Below are 24,278 nucleotides of genomic sequence, written 5' to 3'. Positions count from 1 at the left end.
TGGAAGACTTGGAAGAGTTTTGTCTAACACACTTTTTTTCCTTCGTGATCAAAAGGAATGCTTTTTGCCTTATTTTTCTGCCCATTCCGGGAAAAATTTTGATTAGTTAGTTCATAGTTCATTACATGGAGGCTTGGTTTTAAGTCACAAAATGGTTTAAACAATTTTACTTAAAATTGTAATGATAGCTGCTACAGAAATATTTGTTGAATGAATGAGTGAATTAGCCATGAAATCCAGTCAGCATCATATCTGAGCTACTTTTCAGCCAGAACAAACAACTATGGTACACAAAACCTGCCCCAAGTGTCTTGTAACATATTTGGGGAGATAAAACCCACGCATATTTATCATAAAACCATTGAAAAATTACTGTAATAGAAATCATCGATGCAAAAATTCAGATTAAAAAATAAATCAGAATACTGAGAGGAGATTCTGTGAATATGGGAATTGAACTAGAAAGAAGCAGAGTGTTTGTGACTCCTCATTATTTGATGGACTATAGCATTTCTTCAAGTGTTCTTATCCTTTCTAGAAAAGAGAATCTGTATGTAGCAGACTCAAATTGCATTTTCTGTTACAAATGTGGACTTCAAAAGGTAAGAATTCTTGTCTGTGCTGTATCCTCAGTGCCTGGAATGGTGCTTGGAATTCGGGGCCTTCAAAAATATTAACTGAACTAACAAACAAAAGTCATTTCAAAATCATTCAGAGAAGCACTGAGGACTAAATCAAGTTGTCCAAGTACATATTGGTTGGCTGATTATCTTGAGGTCATCCCATGATAGATTCTCCATTGTTAGTGGATATTAATTGGTCAGACTTGGTCTTAGATATAGTAGGAGTCAGAAGGGTATTACATGTAGTTTCAGGAAGAAGATCCAGATGCACTACCTGTTCTTCCTCCTTCAATATCTCTCCCATCTTCCTGACAGGCTCTCTGAAAGTTTCTCCATCCGAATCCTTGGTTAGTGATAAGATTTTCTTTTTTTCCCCCTAAAACATCTGTTGGACTATGATAATAATGGCCCCAAAGTATCCATGTCTTAATCCCTGAGCCTGAGAATAGGTTACTTTACATGGCACAACGGACTTTGCCAATGTGATTAAGAATTTTGAGATGGGAATATTATCCTGGATTATGAGGACCAGCCAATGTAACCACATGATTCCTACTTTACAAAAGGGTGGGAGGACGGTTAGAGTCAGAAAGGAGATGTGACGAAAGTTGGCAGAGTTTGGAGTGATGTACTTTGAAGAGGGATGAAAGGGTCATGAAGCCAAGAATGCAGGCAACCTTGGAAGAGGAAGGTAATGAGTTCTCTCCTAGATCCTGTACAAGGGATGCAGCTCTGATGACATCATGATTCTATCTTGGAAGACCCATTTTGGCCTTCTCCTCTTCAGAGCTGCGAATCACACATTTGTGTTTTGGTAAACACTAAATTTCCAGTAATTTGTTACTGCAGAAATAGATAATGGAATACATATAGAACTAATATGAAGTTCTATTTAGGACAAAGAACTTTCAGTGGGAGCCAGGGGTTCTTGATTATCTGTAAACCCTCTCACCAATTACTTCTCTGGTAACAAGCAGGTCACCTTGTATATCTCTTTCTATATAAATTATTTAATTGGTATAAATGAAGACATAGAGTTGTACTAAGTCAGAAACCAGCAATGCTCAGTGAACCTCTGATGATTTGTTTCTGGCAGGTTTTATTTATTTATTTTTTATCCTTAAAGAACAATAGTTGCATCCTAGCTGCCCCTGCTGTGGTTTGGCTACTGTCCCTTAGTTCTTTTTCTGCCCATTATTCCTGTAACTCAATTGTAACCCTGTCTCAATTGCAGACACAGACACTGTCTGGCTGTTTTCACCCAGTTTTCCTTTTCCTGTTTCTCTTTTATCTATTACAAATGTATTTTTTAGAAAGACTTTACTTACTCATGAGAGACAGAGAGAGAGAGAAAGAGAAAGAGAGAGAGAGGCAGAGACACAGGCAGAGGGAGAAGCAGGCTCCATGCAGGGAACCCGACACAGGACTCAATCCCGGGACTCCAGGATCACACCCTGAGCCAAAGGCAGATGCTCAACCCCTGAGTCACCCAGACATCCCAATAACAAATGTATTTTGAAAAAAATAAAAGAAGACTACTATGTGGCAGCATTCATATTGTTGGGGATCCAAAAGTATCCTTATCTGTATCTGTCTGTCTATTGGAGGAGGAGATTATTTGCCTCAGGTCAACACATGTGTTATGTTAGAAATTGTGCATTTTTGGGAAAGTAAGTATAATGAAAAGATAAAATAATTTTTTCCCTTTGAAACATATAAAAGGCTTCCTATTGACTATTTTAATTTAATAGTTGAGACCCTATTTATATTTTTTTGATGACAGAGTTCTCTCATGAAATAATTATGTTGTGTAGTTAAACAATTGCAGGAATGAGGCTTGGGATCCTGTGGTAACTCCTGACTGGTACCACAAAATATATGATTAATGTGAACTTTGGTGGATTATGATAAACTGTCTTCATTGCAGGAGACATTCTTCAGTCCCTTTAATTTCTTCCTTCATCTAACCAGTGTGAAGCACTCATTAAATAACTGGTAGTGTTAGTTACCACTGGTGATTGTGATGGAGGTAGGGAACACTCATGAACTAAGATGATACCTGTGCCCAAGAAACTACACATTTACTTTGAGAGATGGAAATTTATACAATCAAGAGAGGCAGACTGAAATCAATGCTAAAAGTGCAGAGAGAGTAGAGGGACTGAGGCAGATACAGAGGATTTCACAAAGGACGGAGCATTTGGACTGGGACGTTGAAAATTGGGACATTAGAGAATAGGATGAGAAATTTTGAAAGCTGAAATAAGGAAAACCTTTAAAGTCTAATCAAGCACTAGGAATAACAGAACATACTTTGAAAGCTGTCTGCTGTGAATGAGGAATTACTAGGTGGCTCAGATGAGTGGCTGAAATCCTATCCATTTATAAGAAATCATAGTCCGAAGTACTTGAGGTTGACCTTGCATGTTACTGAAGTGGAATGCGGGGCAGGAGGAAATAAGAAACAGCCATGTGATAGTAAAAGAAAGCAGAAGGGAAACAGGTCCAGAGATGGGATTCATTTAGTTGTAGCAGTTTAGAATCCATACTGGCATCGGGAACCAGCTGCCTCCTCTAAGTAGAAGTCCAAGGCACTTGTGATGAAGGTTATTTGGCTGTGGGAGTTGTTTTAACATGGTAAGTGTTTTCATGGGCTAGAGGCTTCCTTTTGTGAACATCAATACCTGCCAGACAATTGGTTTTCATTTTTTTTTTCTTCCTTCAGGTGACATGAAAACTGATCCCAGTGTCTGAGGCAATGGATGGAATGAACCAGTTGATAGTATCAGAGTTTGTGTTCCTGGGACTCACTAATTCATGGGAGATCCAGCTTCTCCTTTTTGTTTTCTCCTTTTTGTTCTACTTGGCAAGCATGATGGGAAACCTTGTCATTGTGCTCACTGTAACCTTGGATGCTCATCTGCATTCACCTATGTATTTCCTCCTGGCTAATCTCTCAGTCATTGATACGTTGTTTTGCTCAATCACAGCCCCTAAAATGATCTGTGATATTTTTATTTATTTTATTTATTTTATTTTTTTATTTTTATTTTTTTAAATTTTTATTTATTTATTATAGTCACAGAGAGAGAGAGAGAGAGAGGCAGAGACACAGGCAGAGGGAGAGAAGCAGGCTCCATGCACCGGGAGCCTGACGTGGGATTCGATCCCGGGTCTCCAGGATCGCGCCCTAGGCCAAAGGCAGGCGCCAAACCGCTGCGCCACCCAGGGATCCCGATCTGTGATATTTTTAAAAAACACAAAGCCATCTCTTTTTGTGGATGTATTATGCAGATCTTCTTTAGCCATGCTGTTGTGGGCACTGAGATGGTGCTGCTCACTGCCATGGCCTTTGACAGGTATGTGGCCATTTGTAAGCCTCTGCACTACTTGACCATCATGAGTCCAAAGATGTGTCTATACTTTTTAGTTACTTCTTGGGTCATTGGCCTCATCCACTCATTGGTTTAATTAGTTTTTGTGGTGGATTTGCCTTTTTGTGGCCCTAATGTATTGGATAGTTTTTACTGTGACCTTCTCCGGCTCCTCAGACTCGCCTGTACAAACACCCAAGAATTAGAGTTCATGGTTACTGTCAATAGTGGGCTCATTTCTGTGGGCTCCTTTATCCTCTTGGTCATTTCATATGTCTTAATTCTGTTTACTGTTTGGAAACATTCCTCTGGTGGCTCATCTAAGGCTGTCTCCACTCTGTCTACTCACATCACTGTGGTGGTTTTGTTCTTTGGGCCGCTGATGTTTTTCTACACATGGCCTTCTCTCACATCATACCTGGATAAATATCTTGCTATTTTTGATGCAGTTATCACTCCTTTTCTGAATCCAGTCATCTACACGTTTAGGAACAAAGAGAGGAGAGTGGCAATGAGGAGACTGTGTGGTCGTCTCGTGTGTTATAGGAAGATTTCGTGAACGGATGGCTATGAAGACATGAAATCACAGATTCTGCCTCATGTTGGTTGTAGGAAAGACTTTATGCAGTTTCAGAAAAATCCTCATCACTTAGGATATGTTATATGCTTACAAACCTACTATCTATGAAAGTACAGTATCTTTTTCAGTGTTAGTTTAGAAGTGATATTATTCTCTGGTACTCTGTACACCAAAGTGTTAAAAAGCAAATAATATATGCTTTGTAACCTACATAGTTAGGAGAATGCCATCATATAGTTGAGTAAATAATAAGTTTTATGTTTTTCTTGTATTGGACAGATTATTTGACAAATTGTGCATTTATATTATTTTCCCTCTAGTTGGATTTATGTTTTGATTTCAATTCTCTTTGTTGCTAGTCTGTTTGCTTTTTATTTCTCCATTTTCTGCATTCTTTGCATCCTTATCAGTCTCCCCTATCTGGCAGTGTAGGAAATTGTTAATCCTATGTTACAATTATATATTTTAAAGCTAGATTGGATCACCTACATCATTGCCTCTAATTCCTTCTGTTGCACTAGCTATCACCCAGGAAATGAGGGGTGATGCAATTAGTCCAGGGGTAGAACAGATTTATCAGAGAGCCAGGCAGCAGAAACCTTGTCCCTGGTTAATGTTCATTCACCTTCAAATCAGTTTTGCATTTGAATTGCTGAACATATGCTACTCTTTCAGCTTTTTCTTATAGGTCTATCTTACATAAGAGGTTTACATCACTTATGTGTATTCCTTTTTTTTTTTCTGGTAAATTGTCATTAGCATTGATTACTTCATTATCATTTCTAAATCTTGTATTAGTTTTTACCATGATCATACACTTCCTTGTTCAAGTCCTACCAAAGCTGAATTTTAATCCGTCCCTCCAGATATTCCACAGCTTGTTATTTAACAAAATTACTAAAGAACAGAAAGGAATGCATTAACTGAAGTTTCCTTCATGAGGCAATGAAGTTATGATTGTTTGTCATCATTTGTATTCTAGCAGAGGTAATAAGTGAGGTGATTTATATGGTACTTTTTACAATTTAGGTATTGTTTTCAGGGCTTTACCTTGAATCTTATGGAGTGGATACTCTCACCATCCCCATTTTACAGAGAAGGGCTCTGATGTGTGAAGATGTTAAATATTCTCAAGTTGTATTAAGTAATATGACTGGGCACAGAGTCTTGCAGTTTTGATGCAGGATCTGTAATCTTAACTCCTGCACTCTAATGCATCTCTGGTAAAAAAAAAAAAAAAGATAACAGAATAAGTTCTTTACTTGAAATCAATCTCTATTGTGGGCTTCCTTTGGTGATCTCATTACCACCAAAACCCAGTATTTATGAGGTTAGTAAATTTACAAGTGTTTGTTGCGTATGTAAAACCAACTAGGCATTGTCCAGGGCACTAATACTTATCAAAGGAGTTGAAATGCCAGATTTCCCATGATATACTGTAGAGGAAGGAGTTTAAAGGCTCAGGAAGATCTTTGAATGGATCTATAATGTGTAACTTACTTAGATAACCCCTGTGTCCTTGTGGGAGGGTCTGGGGGCACGGCATCACCAAGACTGCTTTAACAAAAATGCCAGGAGGAAGGGCTGTGCAATAGCTCAGTGAGTATACATGACAATGATTCTCTCCGTACTTTGCCCAAAGGTACTCTTGACCATTTACTTGCATAATCATACACTAGGAATAAAAGCTAGTCACAACATTTTGAGAACTGTTGGACACAGAGTCTGAGTTGAAATGTATACTCAAATCCCTAAAGCGTCATTGTGGCCCTTTATTTGAATGGAGGCAGGTGGGAATTAACTATATACAGAAGCCCAGTCTAGATCTGTTGCATAGTGGGGCCACCAAATGACACCCCTCGCACCCCATGATCATTACACTATTTCCTGGATGTATAATTTGAATGGATATACTTGGTAGCTGGTACAACTCCTCCACTGTTTCCTTGCCCTGTGGGTTATTCAGTTATGGTAGAGGGGAAGGCATAGAGACTGTCACATCCACACACTCAGTATTTTAGAAAGTACATTATACTCTGTAGGGATAGTGATGGCAATACGATATCCAAACAATATAGGAATGGCAATCTCCATCTTCTGCCCATTTAATTCACCACTGTGGCTTCTACAAAAGTCAGACATATCTTTGAAAATGACAATGGACTATTGTAAATTCAATCAAGTAGTAGCCTTAATTGCAGTTGCTGGAAAAAGGTGGTATTGTTGCCAGAGGAGATTAACACAGCCTTGGGCATATGATATGTGGTCACTGATCTGGTAAATCTGCTTTTCAATCTGTCAGAAAGTAGAGTTGGAAACAGAATTTATATGGAATGAATATCCGTATCTATAGTTCTACCCTTTTATAAGATAGTCTGAAGAGATCTGGATCATGTTTGTATGCATTTGTATGCTGGTTTGTATGTATTTAGGATTGTCTATAATATTCATGACACCATGCCATCAACTCAGATAAGGAAGAAATGCTAAGTACCTTCATGCTTAGGTCATACATATGTGTTGTCAAGGGAGTGAATAAATTGCATAAAGAATGAGGAGATTGGGCAGCCCGGGTGGCTCGGTGGTTTAGCACCACCTTCAGCCCAGGGCGTGATCCTGGAGTCCCAGGATCAAATCCCACATCAGGCTTCCTGTGTGGAGCCTGCTTCTCCCTCTGCCTAAAAAAAAAAAAAAAGAAAAAGAAAAAAAAAAAAAAAAGAGGAGATTGCCATATCATGAAAATTTTAGGATTTCAAGATATGGATCAAAGACAACTGTAGGAGAAAACATGGGGCAATATATTGGTCCTTGACATTGGTCTTGGGAATGGTTTCTTGGGTGAGACACCAAATGCACAGGCAACAAAAGCTAAAATTAACAATTGAGAAAGTATCAATCTAAAGAGCTTCTATACAAGAGGAAAAGAATCACTAAATTGAAAAGGCAATTTACAGAATGGGAGAAAATGCTTGAAAATCCTATATTTGATAAAGGGTTATTATACAAAACAATAAAAAAGTCATATAAGTCCTAGCAAAAACAAATTAATCTAATTAAAAATGGATAAAAGGGATCCCTGGGTGGCGCAGCAGTTTAGCGCCTCCCTTTGGCCCAGGGCGATCCTGGAGATCCGGGATCAAATCCCACGTCGGGCTCCCTGTGCATGGAGCCTGCTTCTCCCTCTGCCTGTGTCTCTGCCTCTCTCTCTCTCTCTCTCTCTCTCTCTCTCTGTGTGACTATCATAAATAAATAAAAATTAAAAAAAATTAAAATGGATAAAAGACCAAATAGACATTTCCCCCCAAAAGACATACAGATGGATAACAGACACATGAAAAGTTGCTCGCCATCACTAGTCATGAGGGAATTGCAAATGAGAACCACAATGAGATATCACCTCACACCTGTCAGGATGGCTATTCTAAGAAACACAAGAAAAAATGGCTAGCATGGATGTGGAGAAAAGGGAACCCTTGTGTACTGTTGGTTGAAATGCAAATTGTTTCATCTGCTAATTAACCATAGACATTTTGAAAGTTTACAACAAACAATATGATTCCTCAAAAAATTGAATACAGAACTACCATATCTAGCAATTCTACTTCTGGGTATATATTGAAAGGAAATGAAATCAGGATCTTGAAAAGGTATCTGCACACTCATCTTCACTGCAGCATTATTCATAGTAGCCAAGATACAAAACAATGTAAATGTGTTTCAGTGGCCGAGTGAATAAGAAACTGTGGTATATACATGAAGTGGAATATTCAGCTATAAAAGGCAAATCCTACCATTTGTGATAACATGATGAACTTGGAAGCCATTATGCTGACGTAAGTCAGGTAGAGAAAGACAAATAAGGTACAGTATCACTTAGATGTGGAGTAATATTAAAAAAAGTTGATTTTATAGATATAGATAATAGAATGGTGGTTGCTAGGGCTTCAGGAGAGGCAGAAATATAGAGATAAAGGTCAAAGAATATAAACTTTCATTTATAGAAAGATAAGTTCAGCAGATCAGTGTGGAAACCTTAGTTAATAATATGGTATTGTGTACCTAAAAATTGCTAAACATAAATATAAAGTGTTTTTTTTAAATCACAAACAGACAGACAGACACAGACATAGGGACCCCCCCCCCCCCCCAAGAATTTACCATATGAGGTTATTTTCTTGATCTTGGCAATCATTACACAGTATATGTATATATCAGGTCATAGCATTGTAAACTTTAAATATAGACGATTTTGTTTGTCAATTAACCTGAATCAGGTTTGAAAAAAACCCCTATAGGAGTTCAATGGTCTGGGGCATGTCAGGATATTCTCTCAAAGTAAAGGAAAATTACTGCACCTTGTATCTTCAATCACTAATAAGGAAGCACAATGTCTAGTAGATTTCCCGTTTCTGGAGGAAACCTATTCTATAACAGGAATAGCACTCAAACTCATGTACTAAAAGATGTGAAAGGCTCTCAGCTTCAAGCAGGGTCACAGATCTGGAAAAGATTTTTTGTAGCATTTCCAGATTTGACACAAATAACCTTTGTACTCAGACCATCTTACCTGGCATACCCTGTAGAATTAGAAAAATTGGTAGTGAAAAAAGAAAAGATATAAAGTTTATAGCAAGCATCAATTGAGTAATCAGAGCACTTTTTTTTTTTATAGTTCTGGACTATTGTGAACATTTCCCCCAAGGATTAGAGTGTAATTGAAATACAGTAACATGATAATACAAACTATCACATCATACCCTGGATCCACGTTAAAGAAAAGAAGATGTTGGCACATGAACATTAGATCTATTGGTCCTGTCACACTATACCAACTGGAATCTGCTGGTCTAACAGAGAGTGGAAAGGCTAGCTACAAGGGCAGCTGAAGCACCAGCGTGGACTTGTTAGTTTGAGATATATACGTGTATGTACATACACAACAGATAATTAATATTTAGGGCCGTGTCCCTGTTAGGCAGCATACATGGGTCCAGGATCTAAAATACAACTAGGAAATTTGAGCTTACCATTCTTGGAACTCTTGGGTCTATGGGTTTACAGGTCCTGGTTTCTATAACAAGAGGAAACATTTCCACCAGAGAGACAATAAAAATGTTCCATTAAATTTTGGTCTGAGGCTATTGCTCAGGAAGTTCAGAGTTTTTGCATGTGAATTTTGCACCTGAAGAAGAGGAATAACCACCCTGGCAGGGGTAATTGATTTTTAGGAAGAAGTAAATCTGCCGTTACACATGATAGTAGGAAGGATACAATTTGGCACCAGTTGATCTACATGGTGACTTTAAAAACTCTCTTAACCAGTTTTGCCAGTAAATGGGCAAACACAACAGCCACTGTGGCTGTTGGAGTGCCTATGCATCAGGCTAATAAGGTGATCCTCCTGGGCCAGCAGAGTTGCCAACCAAGAGATCTAGACTATGCAGTGGAAGGATATGAGTATAAGCTGTGGTCTCACTGCTCACTTCAGGAAAAGGTGTTCTATTTCATCCCATTAACTTTCCCTTTATAGGATGCCCACAGGATAAGAGGTTCAGTAAAGTCCTGAAGGAGCTACTCCAAGAACTCAAATAAATCAAGGAGATGCAAGTGACCTAGGGGTGGATGTCACATGTATTATGCTCTGCCACCCAGATTCCCTCCTTCAGGACTGAAGATTTATTCCCCTAACTCTTAGGACAGAAAGATTTATTCAGGACAGAAATATTTGTTCCCCATTGTTGGAGAGTTATTATCTGACGTCTCCCATCAATTTGCTCTTTTGGGAATGCCTTTGACTAACGAGAGCTGACATATCCAAGTCCACACTCACTTTCTGTGTTAGTTTCATCCAATGATTGGTTAACAGTCCACTGGAGACAGTTCTGGAATCTCATTCCAGGTGCAGAACTCCTGCAAGTTTGGCTGAGGCCTTGTTAGAACTGTCATCCAACTTCTGCCTCTGCCACCTCCTGCTTAATTCCCTACTTTCAAATGAATTAATTGATATTAATTGATCCTAATAGCACTCTCTAACAAGCTTCTTCTTCTTTTTTTTTTAATTTATGATAGTCACAGAGAGAGAGAGAGAGAGAGAGAGAGAGGCAGAGACACAGGCGGAGGGAGAAGCAGGCTCCATGCACCAGGAGCCTGATGTGGGATTCGATCCCGGGTCTCCAGGATCGCGCCCTGGGCCAAAGGCAGGCGCCAAACCGCTGCGCCACCCAGGGATCCCCTAACAAGCTTCTTCTGTGTTGATTTTCATCTCAGAAATCTCTTCTCCGGTGGTTCTAAATTTTGACACAATTTTCCTGATCCTTCTCAGATGAATGTCATAGAAGGTACCTGATGGTTTTGGCATCACATGGAATATTATGTTTGTCCGTTACTCTTAACAACATCATGCTAATCAGACCTTGTGAACTAGGAGTAGTAAGTATTCCAGATGCTTTAATATGACACGTTTGTCATATGATGAGAAAAATGCACCAAAATTTTAGAGATATTCAACATCAATGACATCTCCAATTGGTTTGGAGTATACTGGAATTTCTTTACTAGAGTTTCTTTTCTTTTCTTTCTTTTTTTTTTTTTTTAGGATTTTATTTATTCATGAGAGACAGAGAGAGAGAGAGAAAGGCAGAGACACAGGCAGAGGGAGAAGCAGGCTCCATGCGGGGAGCCCGATGTGGAATTCGATCCCAGGACTCCAGGATCATGCCCTGAGCTCAAGGCAGATGCTAAATTGAGGAGTCACCCAGGTGTCCCTTTCCTAGAGTTTCTTCACTTTCTCATACCCACCAGAGAAAGAGGTCCAATCCTTGGTGAATTGCCTTGATTTTGGAGGCAATAATAATTTACTGGGTAAGTTATAAGCCTGTCAGATTCTAAGAAAAATATTTATCTATTTATTTAAGAGAGAAAGAGAGAGAGAGTGTGTAAGTAGGGTGAGAGACAAAGGGAGAGGGAGAGTGACAGGGAGAGGGAGAGGCAGAGAATCCCAAGCAGACTCCCTGCCCAGTGTGGAGGCCATTCAGGGGCTCTATTTCAAGACGCTGAGATCACAGCATGAGATGAAACCAAGAGTTGGACACTCAACTGACTGGGCCACCCAGATGCCCCTAAGGCTGCCAGTTTTGAAGTGGGTCTGGAGCAAGAAAAGGCTCTGTTGGCAATCTGCAAGGCAAAAGTAGTCTATGTGAGCAGAAGGCCTAGATCCCAGGATCTCCTACTCTTACACCACATTTTTCTTTGCATATTCTCTATAACCAATTAATGATGGAGGAGAAAACACAACCTGACTTATGAATAGTTATGCATATTATGTTGGCATCAGCTGTAAGTAAATGGCCATTGCATTAAACTACTCAGAGATTGCCCTGAAGGATGGTGGTGGAGGAAAATCATTCTACTGCAAAGAACTTTGGGGGATACCTTTAATCGTATGCTTCTCTTGGAAGGAAAGGATAGTTGTGGTACCAATCTTACTAATTTGTGGGAGGCCTAATTGGTTTCTTCAGGGACTAAGAAAGAATGAGCTTATACAGTTGTTGGCATGGAGTTCTAGGGAGAGGTAGGTAGCTGGACTTCTCAGAAAAACACCGAATGACAGTATACATGCCCATATAAGAGCCCAACCGAGGTTATTCATTGTACATGAATAAGATGACCTGCCCCTGTGGTTGCCAGTCAGCCTTTTCCCCAGCTGTCCTAGAACTGCTTAATTGGCATTGAAAATTGCCACAGCAGCAGAGTTGATGTCTCTGCATAAAATCAGCTACATGAATTTCCCATCACTAAGGCTGGTTTGCTGACCCTTGTTGCTGGTGCCCAAGCTGCCAATATAAACATAAATGGTCAGCTCCCTGTCTGGTACCATATCTTACTTTACTCTGAGAGGACTGAGATTATTCACGCTTGTGGCACATTGATTTAAGTTAAATCCTTCTTCTATGGAATGAGGAAATGCTTATCTTCATAGGGATATTTACCTCTATTTCTATCTATGTCTTTCTCTAATCTCACTTCATTCATAGGGAAAATATTATTTATATAAATATATCTTACATACTTTATATATAGATATAAATATTAAAATACTTATAAATTATATAAATGTATATAAAATATATAAAAATATATTTATATAAAATACTTATAAATTATATTTATGTAAACATATAATGTACATTGTAAAGAAATGCAACTACGAGTATATTTGTAATATATGTCATAATATATGTTTACATATTATAAATGATCTATCATCTATTTGTTAATTTTGAGTACTTCTTTGCCTTTCTTACCCATGATGGTGCTGCGAGAAATACCATTTATTGATTCATAGAATATCTTCCTTGCCTTATCTGTGGTTATAGTTTGATATATAATATTGTATTTGAGCATATTTTTATAGGAAGTGAAGTATGACCATGAGTTTATACCCATTGCATTCACTGGACTTACTTGTGCTCCAAACCCCAGAAACAACTGACTTGATAGAGTAGTGTAGTGGCATACAGAAGGCTCAACTTTTGTATCACCTGGGAGGTGAACATCTTGCAATTTTAGGACACTATCTGATGCAGTTCATATCTTAAACCAGTGGCCAATATATATATATATATTGCTATCTATTTTAAAGCTGGAATATATGCATCCAAGGTCGAAAAAGTCAGTCTATCAATAAAACCAAATAACATACTGGGAGAATTTTTGCTTTTTACTCATGTGAACTTTGATTTGATAGGTTCAGAAGTCATAGTGCCCCAGGGAAGAATGTTTCCAAAGAGAATTGGAAGCTAAATTCCTTAGCTTCTCATCTAACAATCTACTGTTCTGAAGTATTTATCAAAAAAAGTTTATTGTCTATTTGTTCAGATATGTATGTCTATTTACATGCACAGCAACATACTATACATGCTCTTTTGCTACCTACAGCTTCATTCAACAGTGTTGTCTTTATATAAAGCTTGAACTTGCTTTTCAATACCTTCAGAGAATTTGATTGTATGGATATATCATAATTTCTTTAATTAATCATGAGTTGATATATGTTTCAATTGTTTTACTTGCTTTTAAACTCTATTCACTGGAATGAATAACTGTATAGTTATATCTTTGTATACATCTGTAATTACTCAATATAATGATTGCATAAAAATGAAGTTGTGTGTGGGCACCTGGGTGGCTCAGGTTTTGATCTCAGGTCCCGGGGTTGAGCCCCACATTGGCTTCCTACTCACTGGAGAGTCTGCTTTTCCCTCTCCCACTGCCTCTCCCCCTTGCTGATGCTCTCTCTCTCAAATAAGTAAATAAATAAATAAAATCTTTTAAAAAATTCTTAAAAAAATATTGCATGTGCATTTTTCTACTACTTAAATTACACTAAAAAATTAAGCACTGTGGCTTTTTTGGAGATGGTCAAGATAATCATAGTTAATTTTTTGAGTTACTATTTATTTTCAGAGATTAATTTTAAGAGTAATTGCTTATATTTATAAAATTTTCAACAAAATAGCATAAAGATATTAAAGAAAAATATTCCACTTTTATTTCCTCCTTCCTCTCTAGTATCTTATTACAAGTTTTAAATCATTGGTTGATCTGGTCAAACCAAATAGTTCTCTAGGGGTAAAGTCCCTTGATCTAGGAGCTCCTTCTAAACTATCATGTTTTTGCAGTATCACTTGGTTACTGTCTTCTGAGGCTGTAATTAGCTTCATTTCTTCTTTTTTTTAAATTTTTTATTTATTTATGATAGTCACAGAGAGAGAGAGAGGCAGAGACATAGGCAGAGGGAGAAGCAGGCTCCATGCACCAGGAGCCCGACGTGGGATTCGATCCCGGGTCTCCAGGATCGCGCCCTGGGCCAAAGGCAGGCGCCAAACCGCTGCGCCACCCAGGGATCCCCAGCTTCATTTCTTCTAATGGCAGGATTTTATATGGCATTTTGTGTTAGAAAACACAGGAAAATGTCAAACTTCCAGAAGATGCTATTCCTTTTATACAGGTAAAATAGAAGGATGGAAATAAATATAGCAATGCAAAAAGTGGCTTTAATCTTAGATGTGATTTTGTTGTTGGAATTGCTATGAATATGAGTCATATCGCCAAGTGCATAAGTGTTATCCTAAAACAAAGTAAATAGTGTCCAGGATAAGGAATTGAATAGTATAGAATAATTGTGGGAAAGTTGATTGACATTTTGGAAAAGGTTAACTGACCTTGACTTTTAGCTAGAATCACACTGTACCTTGGGTAATGTGAAAGACATTAGAAACAGTCAAATGGTTTTGTAATATTTTGTATTCAGCATTGGTTGCAATTAATCAGTCTGTTCCTATGCTGATTATATGAAAATTGATCAACACATGAGAAAGATTGATGACACAGAAAGATACAAAAAACTAGGGTAATTATATTTGTCTCCCCATTTGCTTTTCAAAAGAGATGGGAATAAAATGATCATCTCTGAAAAGGGAAGCAAATTTATTAGGAACGTGTCAAGTTTATAAGATGGAATAGGATTTCCTAGAATTTCAATAAAAATAGAAGACATGGAGACCCAAAACTTCAAAGCTGAATAAATAATTTCCAATGTAACATCGTCTTAAAATACAATTTGAAGATTTAAAAAATCCTATAAAGCTATTAGGAGATTACACTAATTTTTCTGGTCCCTTAATTAGGTCTCATCCCTTTGGAATGAGAGTGTTTTATATGTTTCTATGTTGTAAGTAGAAAGAAGAGAGGTTTAAATAAGGCTGATGAATGAGAATTTTGTTTTGAATGGAAAGGAGTGAGAAAAAGATTTTAAGAGGAGATGTGGAATCCAAGAGAATTAGGGCATTTCAAGTTTAACATTGGCACAAGTACAGCCACTGTAGCTTCGGCAGCCATCTCAGACCACTGCGACCAGGCCACTGTGACCAGGTGCTGAACTCTACCTTACCCTGGCTACAGGAGAAAAACCGAAACAACAACGACAACGGAAAACAACACAAAGCACGCCCTTATCGCAATAAGGAAGCAAGAGCTTGTGAGACCTCTTTACTGGAGATTCTCACACCCCCACCCTTACTGAAAACCCCCACCTTACCCCTAGACCAGCCCATAAAAACCCAGCTGTAACCCACTTCGGGGTCCAGGTTCCTGCTCCGCTGTGTCCGGTGTACTTGGACCCAAGCTCGAGCTTGCTAATAAACCCTCGTGCGCTTGCATCAGTGTCAGCTCCTTGGTGGTTTCTCAGATTCGCAATCTTGGGCACAACAGAAAAATAACAAAATACTGAGTTTGTTGAATCTTACAAACAGAAATCTCAGAGGTGACTTAATTTGTTCCATATGTGTACAGAAGTGGTTATTTGGACAGTTCTTTTCAACATTTATCTCTCCCAGAGTGATAAAAAGTAAAAGGAGAGGAGGCAGATTTTACTTGAGTATATAGGAGGTTTTGTGACAAATTGAAAGATAAAAATGTAGAAAGTGTGTGCTGAGGGATATGTTAAACTCACAATATTTTTATATTCAGAAAATTTAGATTTAGATTAGTACCCTTTTCAAACCTAACAGCTGTCTGTAGATCCCTTTCACCTTGATAACTATTATTTAAAACTTCAGTTTCCAATATTTCCTTTACATCTATACAGAATTAAATGTCTAGGGATCTGTTTGGAGATCAGATCCATTTGGATCCATTTCCATTTGGATCAAGAAAAAGGATTAATCACAACAGAAGACAAAGAGTTAGACCTTGTCTTTTTTATTATAGATATTTAATTAGTTACAAAATTATGGGTATAATTAATGTGTTTAAGAAGCGTTATTTCAAAGCACAGCCAATATATAAGAGAAGATGAGTTAGAGTATCATCATTCAGGAGCTTTTCTCTATGGGTATTTGATGACTTTCAGGTGAATAAACACCTCTTTGTATCTCCATCTCTGACTTTCATTCTGGACTGGGATTTGGACATGACCCTGTCCAAGTCACTTTAAAATTGTGAGGACCCAAACTTTTCAAGTTTCTGTATTCCCTGGTATTTGAATGGATGTATTTTTATCCTTTTAGTACATCTCGTTCCATTTTCATATCTTGTTCTGTTTTAAACTCACTTTCCCTAAAATTCTCAGTTCTTTTTTATTTATTTATTTATTTATTTATTTATTTATTTTTAATTAATTTTTATTGGTGTTCAATTTACCAACATACAGAAAAACACCCAGTGCTCATCCCGTCAAGTGTCCACCTCAGTGCCCGTCACCCATTCCCCTCCAACACCCGCCCTCCTCCCCCCTTCCACCACCCCTAGTTCGTTTCCCCGAGTTAGGAGTCTTTATGTTCTGTCTCCCTTCCTGATATTTCCCAACATTTCTTCTCCCTTCCTTTATATTCCCTTTCACTATTATTTATATTCCCCAAATGAATGAGAACATACACTGTTTGTCCTTCTCCGATTGACTTACTTCACTCAGCATAATACCCTCCAGTTCCATCCACGTTGAAGCAAATGATGGGTATTTGTCGTTTCTAATGGCTGAGGAATATTCCATTGTATACATAGACCACATCTTCTTTATCCATCATCTTTTGATGGACGCCGAGGCTCCTTCCACAGTTTGGCTATTGTGGCCATTGCTGCTAGAAACATCGGGGTGCAGGTGTCCCGGCGTTTCATTGCATCTGTATCTTTGGGGTAAATCCCCAACAGTGCAATTGCTGGGTCATAGGGCAGGTCTATTTTTAACTCTTTGAGGAACCTCCACACAGTTTTCCAGAGTGGCTGCACCAGTTCACATTCCCACCAACAGTGTAAGAGGGCTCCCTTTTCTCCGCATCCTCTCCAACATTTGTGGTTTCCTGCCTTGTTAATGTTCCCCATTCTCACTGGTGTGAGGTGGGATCTCATTGTGGTTTTGATTTGTATTTCCCTGACGGCAAGTGATGCAGAGCATTTTCTCATGTGCATGTTGGCCATGTCTATGTCTTCCTCTGTGAAATTCTCAGTTCTTACCTAGTTGATGGAGATTGGAGAGCCAAATGGCAAATAAATCCATGGCTCTATGTGCATGTTGATGAAGACTTTCTGAGACACTTTCCCAATAGCCTTGGCACCTTAAAGACATCTGGAGATATAATACTATATTTGTGATCACAGAATTTGTCAACAGTGGGTCCAGAAAGTAATGCAAATCATAACCTCATAAACTACCTTTTACTTAATTTAAACAAGCTTTATCCTTCTTTTACTCATTATTAAACATATATTTTCCCAATTTCTTCATCATTTTTAGATTTCCATTTTATTTTTTTTTAGATTTCCATTTTAATCTTGTTTATTTTTTTTCCTAACTCTTCTACACTTTTACAATCCCTTATTGTCTATCTTCTCTGTTGCTTAAGAATATGCTGCCTTAAGAAAAAGGATATGCTGCCTCTTTACCCATCTTCTTTAATTATATAAATGGACATATTTTTTAATCATCCAAATATATCCTCTTTTTAAAAAATTTATTTTTAAATATATCCTCTTTCAGCAAATATTTATTTGCTGAAATACTTATATATCCCTACTCTGTAACTGTTGTGGTTCTAAGTTTTAGGATATACTGGACAACAAGACAGATGTAGTTCTTCCCTCTGTGGTGGTTGCAGTACCACCCGGAAGGAGAACAAACAAACAAAAAAAAGTCAATGAATTACATTTGTCGTAAGTACTATTAAAAGAAATATGGTGATTTTTAAAAATACTTTATTTATTCATAGAGAGAGGCAGAGACAGGCAGAGGGAGATGCAGGCTCCCTGTGGGGAGCCCAATCTGGGACTCAACCCCCAAACTCTGGGATCACGCCCTGAGCCAAAGGCAGCCGTTCCACCATTGAGCCACCCGAAATATGGTGATTTTTTTATATGAAAATTTTTAAAGATTTTACCCATTTATTCATGAGAGACAGAGATTGAGAGAGGGGGAGAGAGAGAGAGAGAGAGAGAGAAAGAGAGAGGCAGAGACACAGGCAGAGGGAGAAGCAGGCTCCATGCAAGGAGCTCGATATGGGACTCCATCCTGGGTCTCCAGGATCATACCCTGGGCTGAAGGCAGGCACTAAACTGCTGAGCCACCCAGGGATCCCCTGAAATTTGGTGATTTTTGAGTGAAATCCCATACATAGGATGGTATTTATTTCGATCACTAAAAGATTATGAATATTATATCTATTATGTGGAAGGAGTTAATCATAGTGTATTGTTGAAATATCTTTCAGATATAAAATTCTGATACTGTGTGCTGGCCAGTGTCATTTTATTTTCTTATTCATTCATTTATCTCATGTGTTGAGCACTATTAAGGACAAATTAAATAAAGGGAAGTAAAATCAACATTTGCTAAATATTTACACTTTGAATACATGATGACAAACTTTATCTCTACAACTTACTCAGAATAGTCTTATTAATTGCAATTTCATAGATAAACTGAGGTTCAAGAATTTAAGTATCTTGCCCAATATTAACTTAGTTGCTGAACCAGAGTATAACTCTTGGTTTTGTGGATCTCAAATCTATATTCCCTCCACTATGCTATGTTGCTTCAATAAATGAAACTAAAATTACAAGGTAACATGATAAGTTCTTATATAGAGACTTGGACAAAATACTTTCCACTGCACCCTTCATGGTTAAGGCTTCTCAGATCATGTGTTCAGTATTCTAGGACAGTGCTTCTCAAACGGTGAGAGCATCTCCTCACCCTCCATCTTTCATGGATGGATACTCTAGTAAATACAAAAATCATACATCTGGGTTTTCTGTGTTGTAAAATCACTAGATAAGTTTCTAGGCACTCTCAATTTCTGTGCCTAGAATGATGCAAACTCGTTACAGATAGTTAATGGGCCTGCGCCTCTGTATGGACCACTTCATTACTTCAGGGAATCCAAATATGAATATGTCATAATCGTTGCCTTCAAGGAGTTTACAGTCTTTTGTGAGTTAGAACTGTAAATAAATGCTAGTGATATAAAGCAAGACCTCACAGATAGAGTTAAAATTCAATAAGCCTTGAAGATAAATATGTTCCAGAGGTGGGGAGTTAGGAGGAAGGGTCTGTTTGTCAGAATAAGGCTTGTAGTCTTGGAAGTGAATGAAATAGTTTAGAAATGGTGGAGGTGTTTTTTTTGTTGTTTGTTTTTTTGTTTGTTTTTGTTTTGTTTTTTTGTGATTACAGCCAGGCTACATTAGTCTTAAACCAAAAATCAAAGAATTTGGCATTGAATTCTTGTTACTCGAGTCGACCAATCTTATATTTCATGAAAAACATCATAGTGTCTACTCTGGGAGCAAGCAGAGCAGTATTAAATGCAGAGAAAAACTGGTGGATATGCTAGTAGTAATAAAGCAAGATTTTGCAGACGTTGTAGACATTTAAGTAATATTAAAGATGAATACTGGGGGGATCCCTGGGTGGCGCAGCGGTTTGGTGCCTGCCTTTGGCCCAGGGCGCAGTCCTGGAGACCCGGGATCGAGTCCCACATCGGGTTCCTGGTGCATGGAGCCTGCTTCTCCCTCTGCCTGTGTCTCTGCCTCTCTCTCTCTCTCTCTCTGTGTGACTATCATAAAAAAAAAAAAAAAAAAAAAAGATGAATACTGGGCAGCCCGGGTGGCTCAGCGATTTAGCGCCGCCTTCGGCCCACGGCCTGATCCTGAAGACCCGGAACCGAGTCCCATGTCAGGCTCCCTGCATGGAGCCTGTTTCTCCCTCTGCCTCTCTCTCTCTCTCTCTCTCTCTCTCTCTCCACTCTGAGTTTTTCTTGAATAAATAAATAAAATCTTAAAAAAAAAAAAAAGAATACATTCCCAGAGGTGGGGACTGGGTTGGAAGAGGAGGGTCTGTCTTCTAGATAAAGGCTTATGGGCTTGGAAGGGATTACAGCAGTGATTATTCTATGTGACTGGGTCAAATCATATTAGTTTCGAACCCAAATCAAATGGTTTGGCTCATGTTGACCATGTCATAGTTCATGAATAATCATGGCTTCTCCTGGGTGGAAGCAGAGAGTATCAAATGCAGAGACAACCTGGGGGTAGAGAGCCCCTCCACATGCCAGCCACCAATTTTTCTGGGTAATCACATTTGAGGGGCCATGAACATATCAGGTCAGTTCTAATAGAGACAGGCTTTCATAATTTTGACCTCTTTCCTAATTTATTAACATAATTAGCCTAATTTATATTTTCTTCTTGAGGTAGCAGTGCCAACCAAACCAATGGATGGAGCAAATCACTCTGTGGTGTCAGAGTTTGTGTTCCTGGGACTCACCAACTCCTGGGAGATCCAGCTTCTCCTCTTTGTGTTCTCCTCCACGTTTTATATGGCAAGCATGATGGGAAACTCCCTCATCATGCTCACTGTGACTTCTGACCCTCACCTGCACTCCCCCATGTACTTTCTGTTGGCCAACCTCTCCTTCATTGACCTGGGAGTTTCTTCAGTCACTTCTCCCAAGATGATTTATGACCTTTCAGAAAATGTAAAGTCATCTCCTTTGGTGGTTGCATTGCTCAAATCTTCTTATGTCATTGGTGGTGTGGAGACAGTGCTGCTCATCGCCATGGCCTTTGACAGATATGTGGCCATATGTAAGCCTCTGCACTATCTGACCATTATGAGTCCAAGAATGTGCATCTTCTTTTTAGTGGCTGCCTGGATGACTGGCCTTATCCATTCCGTGGTTCAACTAGCTTTTGTGGTAAACTTACCCTTCTGTGGTCCTAATGTGCTGCACAGCTTTTACTGTGACCTTTCTTGGTTCATCAGACTTGCCTGCACAGAGACTTACTGACTAGAGTTTATGGTCATAGCCAATAGTGGATTGGCTGGATTGTTGGCTCCTTCTTCATACTGATCATTTCCTATATCATCATCATTCTCTCTGTTCAGAAACACTCTTCAGCTGGTTCGTCCAAGGCTCTGTCCACACTGTCAGCTCACATCACTGTGGTATTCTTGTTCTTTAGTCCTTTGATATTTGTCTATATGTGGCCATCTCCCTCCTTACACCTGGATAAATTTCTGGCCATCTTTGATGCTGTTCTCACTCCCTTTCTGAATCCAGTCATCTATACATTCAGGAATCAAGAAATGAAGGTGGCAATGAGGAGAGTATGCAGACAGCTAGTGAATCACAGGAAGGTCTCTTAAGTTTTGCCTGTATTCTGAAGAGCCTGTGTTGATTACTGATGTTCCTTACTGATGGTCAAACTGAGAGAGAAGCTCTTGTCTTACTTTGATTTAATGACACACATTGATACTATTTGCCTTTCACTCAGGAGGGGGAGATATTCACTTTTGAAAAGAGAGTTATACAGGAGATATTTTTAACCAATGATTAGAGTAATCTCAAAACTAAATTCCTAAGGAATAATATTTATATGAAGTAACTTCTAGAAATATGAGAGGGCATACTTCTTTGAGACCTTCAGAACATGAAGTATCTCCCAATCCACCCTAATACAGTATGGCTTAATTCAGATGACTGTAATCTTCTTAACTACATCTGCAAAGACTGTTTCCAAACATGGTCACATTCATAGGTATTTGGGATTAGGATTTCAACTTATATATTTGGTAGACACAAAACAACCCACAACAGTGGTGTAGGTAGTATAGGTTCTGAGAACAAGAATTGTTGTAGTATAGCTACCTGTTAATCAGAGTGATATGTATTTAAAATAAACAATAGAAGGAACTTCAGCTCTTTCATAGGCAATTAACTATATTTTAAAAATAATAGAGCATACTAAGTCAGCATAAGACACAAAAAGTTATTCTTGAGAGCTAAAGAATCTCTGCTAACTTGGATGATTGTGCAGAAGGTAAAGAATAACGATTACTGCCTTTAGTTGAGTAGAATAAATATATCGAGATAAATTTATCAGGTCATTGTAAATGAGAGAAAACCAAATTCGAGTCTTGCTTCAGTATAGTATTTGGTCATAAAGCATTTCTGTTTTTAAAAATAAACCAATTAAAACTGAGCTTTGCAAACTGCGAAAATAGTAACATATATTATTGTTTTTCTCAGTCTCATTATATATATATATATATATATATATATATATATATATATATATATATGAAACCAAGGCAAATAGATTTTACTTCCTGAATCTTCTACAGTTTTCTATCTACATCGGAGTTTGTCTTCCTCTTTCAGAGTGTGGAATAACCAGACATTTATCCTAGAATAAATCTATCCATTATCCCACTGGATAAACAAAACTAGATCCTATTACCTTGCAACTATTTCGCATAAAGTCTTAATCATCCATTTTACAATTTCAGCCAAAGTAACTAACTTTTGTTTCACAGATAGTACTCTATAAAAAACACACACACACACACACACAAAAATAAAACAAAACAAAAAAAACAACCCAGTCTATGGCAGTAGTTTAAGTGGGAAAAAAATTTTTTAAAAAAATACTTTATTTATTTATTCATGAGAGACAGAGGGAGAGAGGCAGAGAGGGGCAGGGGGAGAAGCAGGCTCCATGGGGCTCAATCCCGGGTCTCCGGGATAACGCCCTGGGCCGAAGGCGGCGCTAAACCGCTGAGCCACCCGGGCTGCCTGGAAAAACTGGTTTTCATCAGGAACTAATACAATAGGGGAAAGGACACCTCAGTATAGAACTGAGCTTAATTTCCAATACATTAGAACTAGTAGGGATTTATAGCCAAAGAGCAGGTGAGGGGTAGTTGGTAGAAAGAAATTACTAAGAGGAGATGGTAAAGGTGGGAAGAATTCGTGCTAAACAGACCTAACAGAATCTTGCTGAAGGTAGGCCAGAGTGATCAGGTATTGAGAGTGGGTGGTTAGGAGTCAGATATCAAAGGCTAGGGTTTTTTTTTTAAATAATAAACTTATTTTTTATTGGTGTTCAATTTGCCAACCCCCAGAATAACACCCAGTGCTCATCCCGTCAAGTGCCCCCCTCAGTGCCCGTCACCCCTTCACCCCCACCCCCTGCCCTCCTCCCCTTCCACCACCCCTAGTTCGTTTCCCAGAGTTAGGAGTCTTTATGTTCTGTCTCCCTTTCTGATATTTCCCGCACATTTCTACTCCCTTCCCTTCTATTCCCTTTCACTATTATTTATATTCCCCAAATGAATGAGACCATACACTGTTTGTCCTTCTCCGATTGACTTACTGCACTCAGCATAATACCCTCCAGTTCCATCCACGCTGAAGCAAATGGTGGGTATTTGTCGTTTCTAATGGCTGAGGAATATTCCATTGTGTACATAAACCACATCTTCTTTATCCTAGGGTTTTTCACTAAACTGACTTAATAGGATTCTAGTTACATTGGCCCATGCAAACCTAGCAAGCATGGGCCTCGGTTTGAAGGTTAGGGAAGAAAAATGCTCAGAGTAGCCTAATTACTTGACCTAAAATTTTGGTCAAGAAGATAGATCTGTTAACTTAAAGGTGGATGATTAAGAATTGTCTCTCATACATTATCTTAATAGACTAATAAGGCTCAAGAATGTTCAAAATATAATTCCCTATTGTCACAAACATCCTAATTACACCTTCTTATTAATTATTTCTAAAAATTGTATTTAAATTCAATTTAGTTAACATATAGTATATTATTAGTTTCAGGGGTAGAATTTAGTGATCTATCAGTTGCATATAATAC

The 24,278-nt window shown here is 38.4% G+C and overlaps 1 protein-coding gene and 1 pseudogene across 1 annotated transcript; both read left to right on the top strand.

The window, feature by feature from the left end:
- Window positions 1-3,381: 3,381 nt before the first annotated feature.
- On the top strand, window positions 3,382-4,556 carry LOC112919798 (olfactory receptor 4F15-like). The gene is given in 2 exon segments (XM_025998320.1): window positions 3,382-3,628; window positions 3,853-4,556. Coding segments are annotated over 2 exon segments (951 nt in total).
- A 16,283-nt stretch (window positions 4,557-20,839) lies between these two features.
- Window positions 20,840-21,774, top strand: LOC112919797 (olfactory receptor 4F3/4F16/4F29-like; annotated as a pseudogene).
- The last annotated feature ends 2,504 nt before the right edge of the window (window positions 21,775-24,278 follow it).

This window comes from Vulpes vulpes, chromosome 15, assembly GCF_048418805.1.
Source record: "Vulpes vulpes isolate BD-2025 chromosome 15, VulVul3, whole genome shotgun sequence".
NCBI lineage: Eukaryota > Metazoa > Chordata > Mammalia > Carnivora > Canidae > Vulpes > Vulpes vulpes.
Note: the sequence above shows the minus strand (reverse complement) of the source record. Positions and strands in the feature narration are given on the sequence as shown.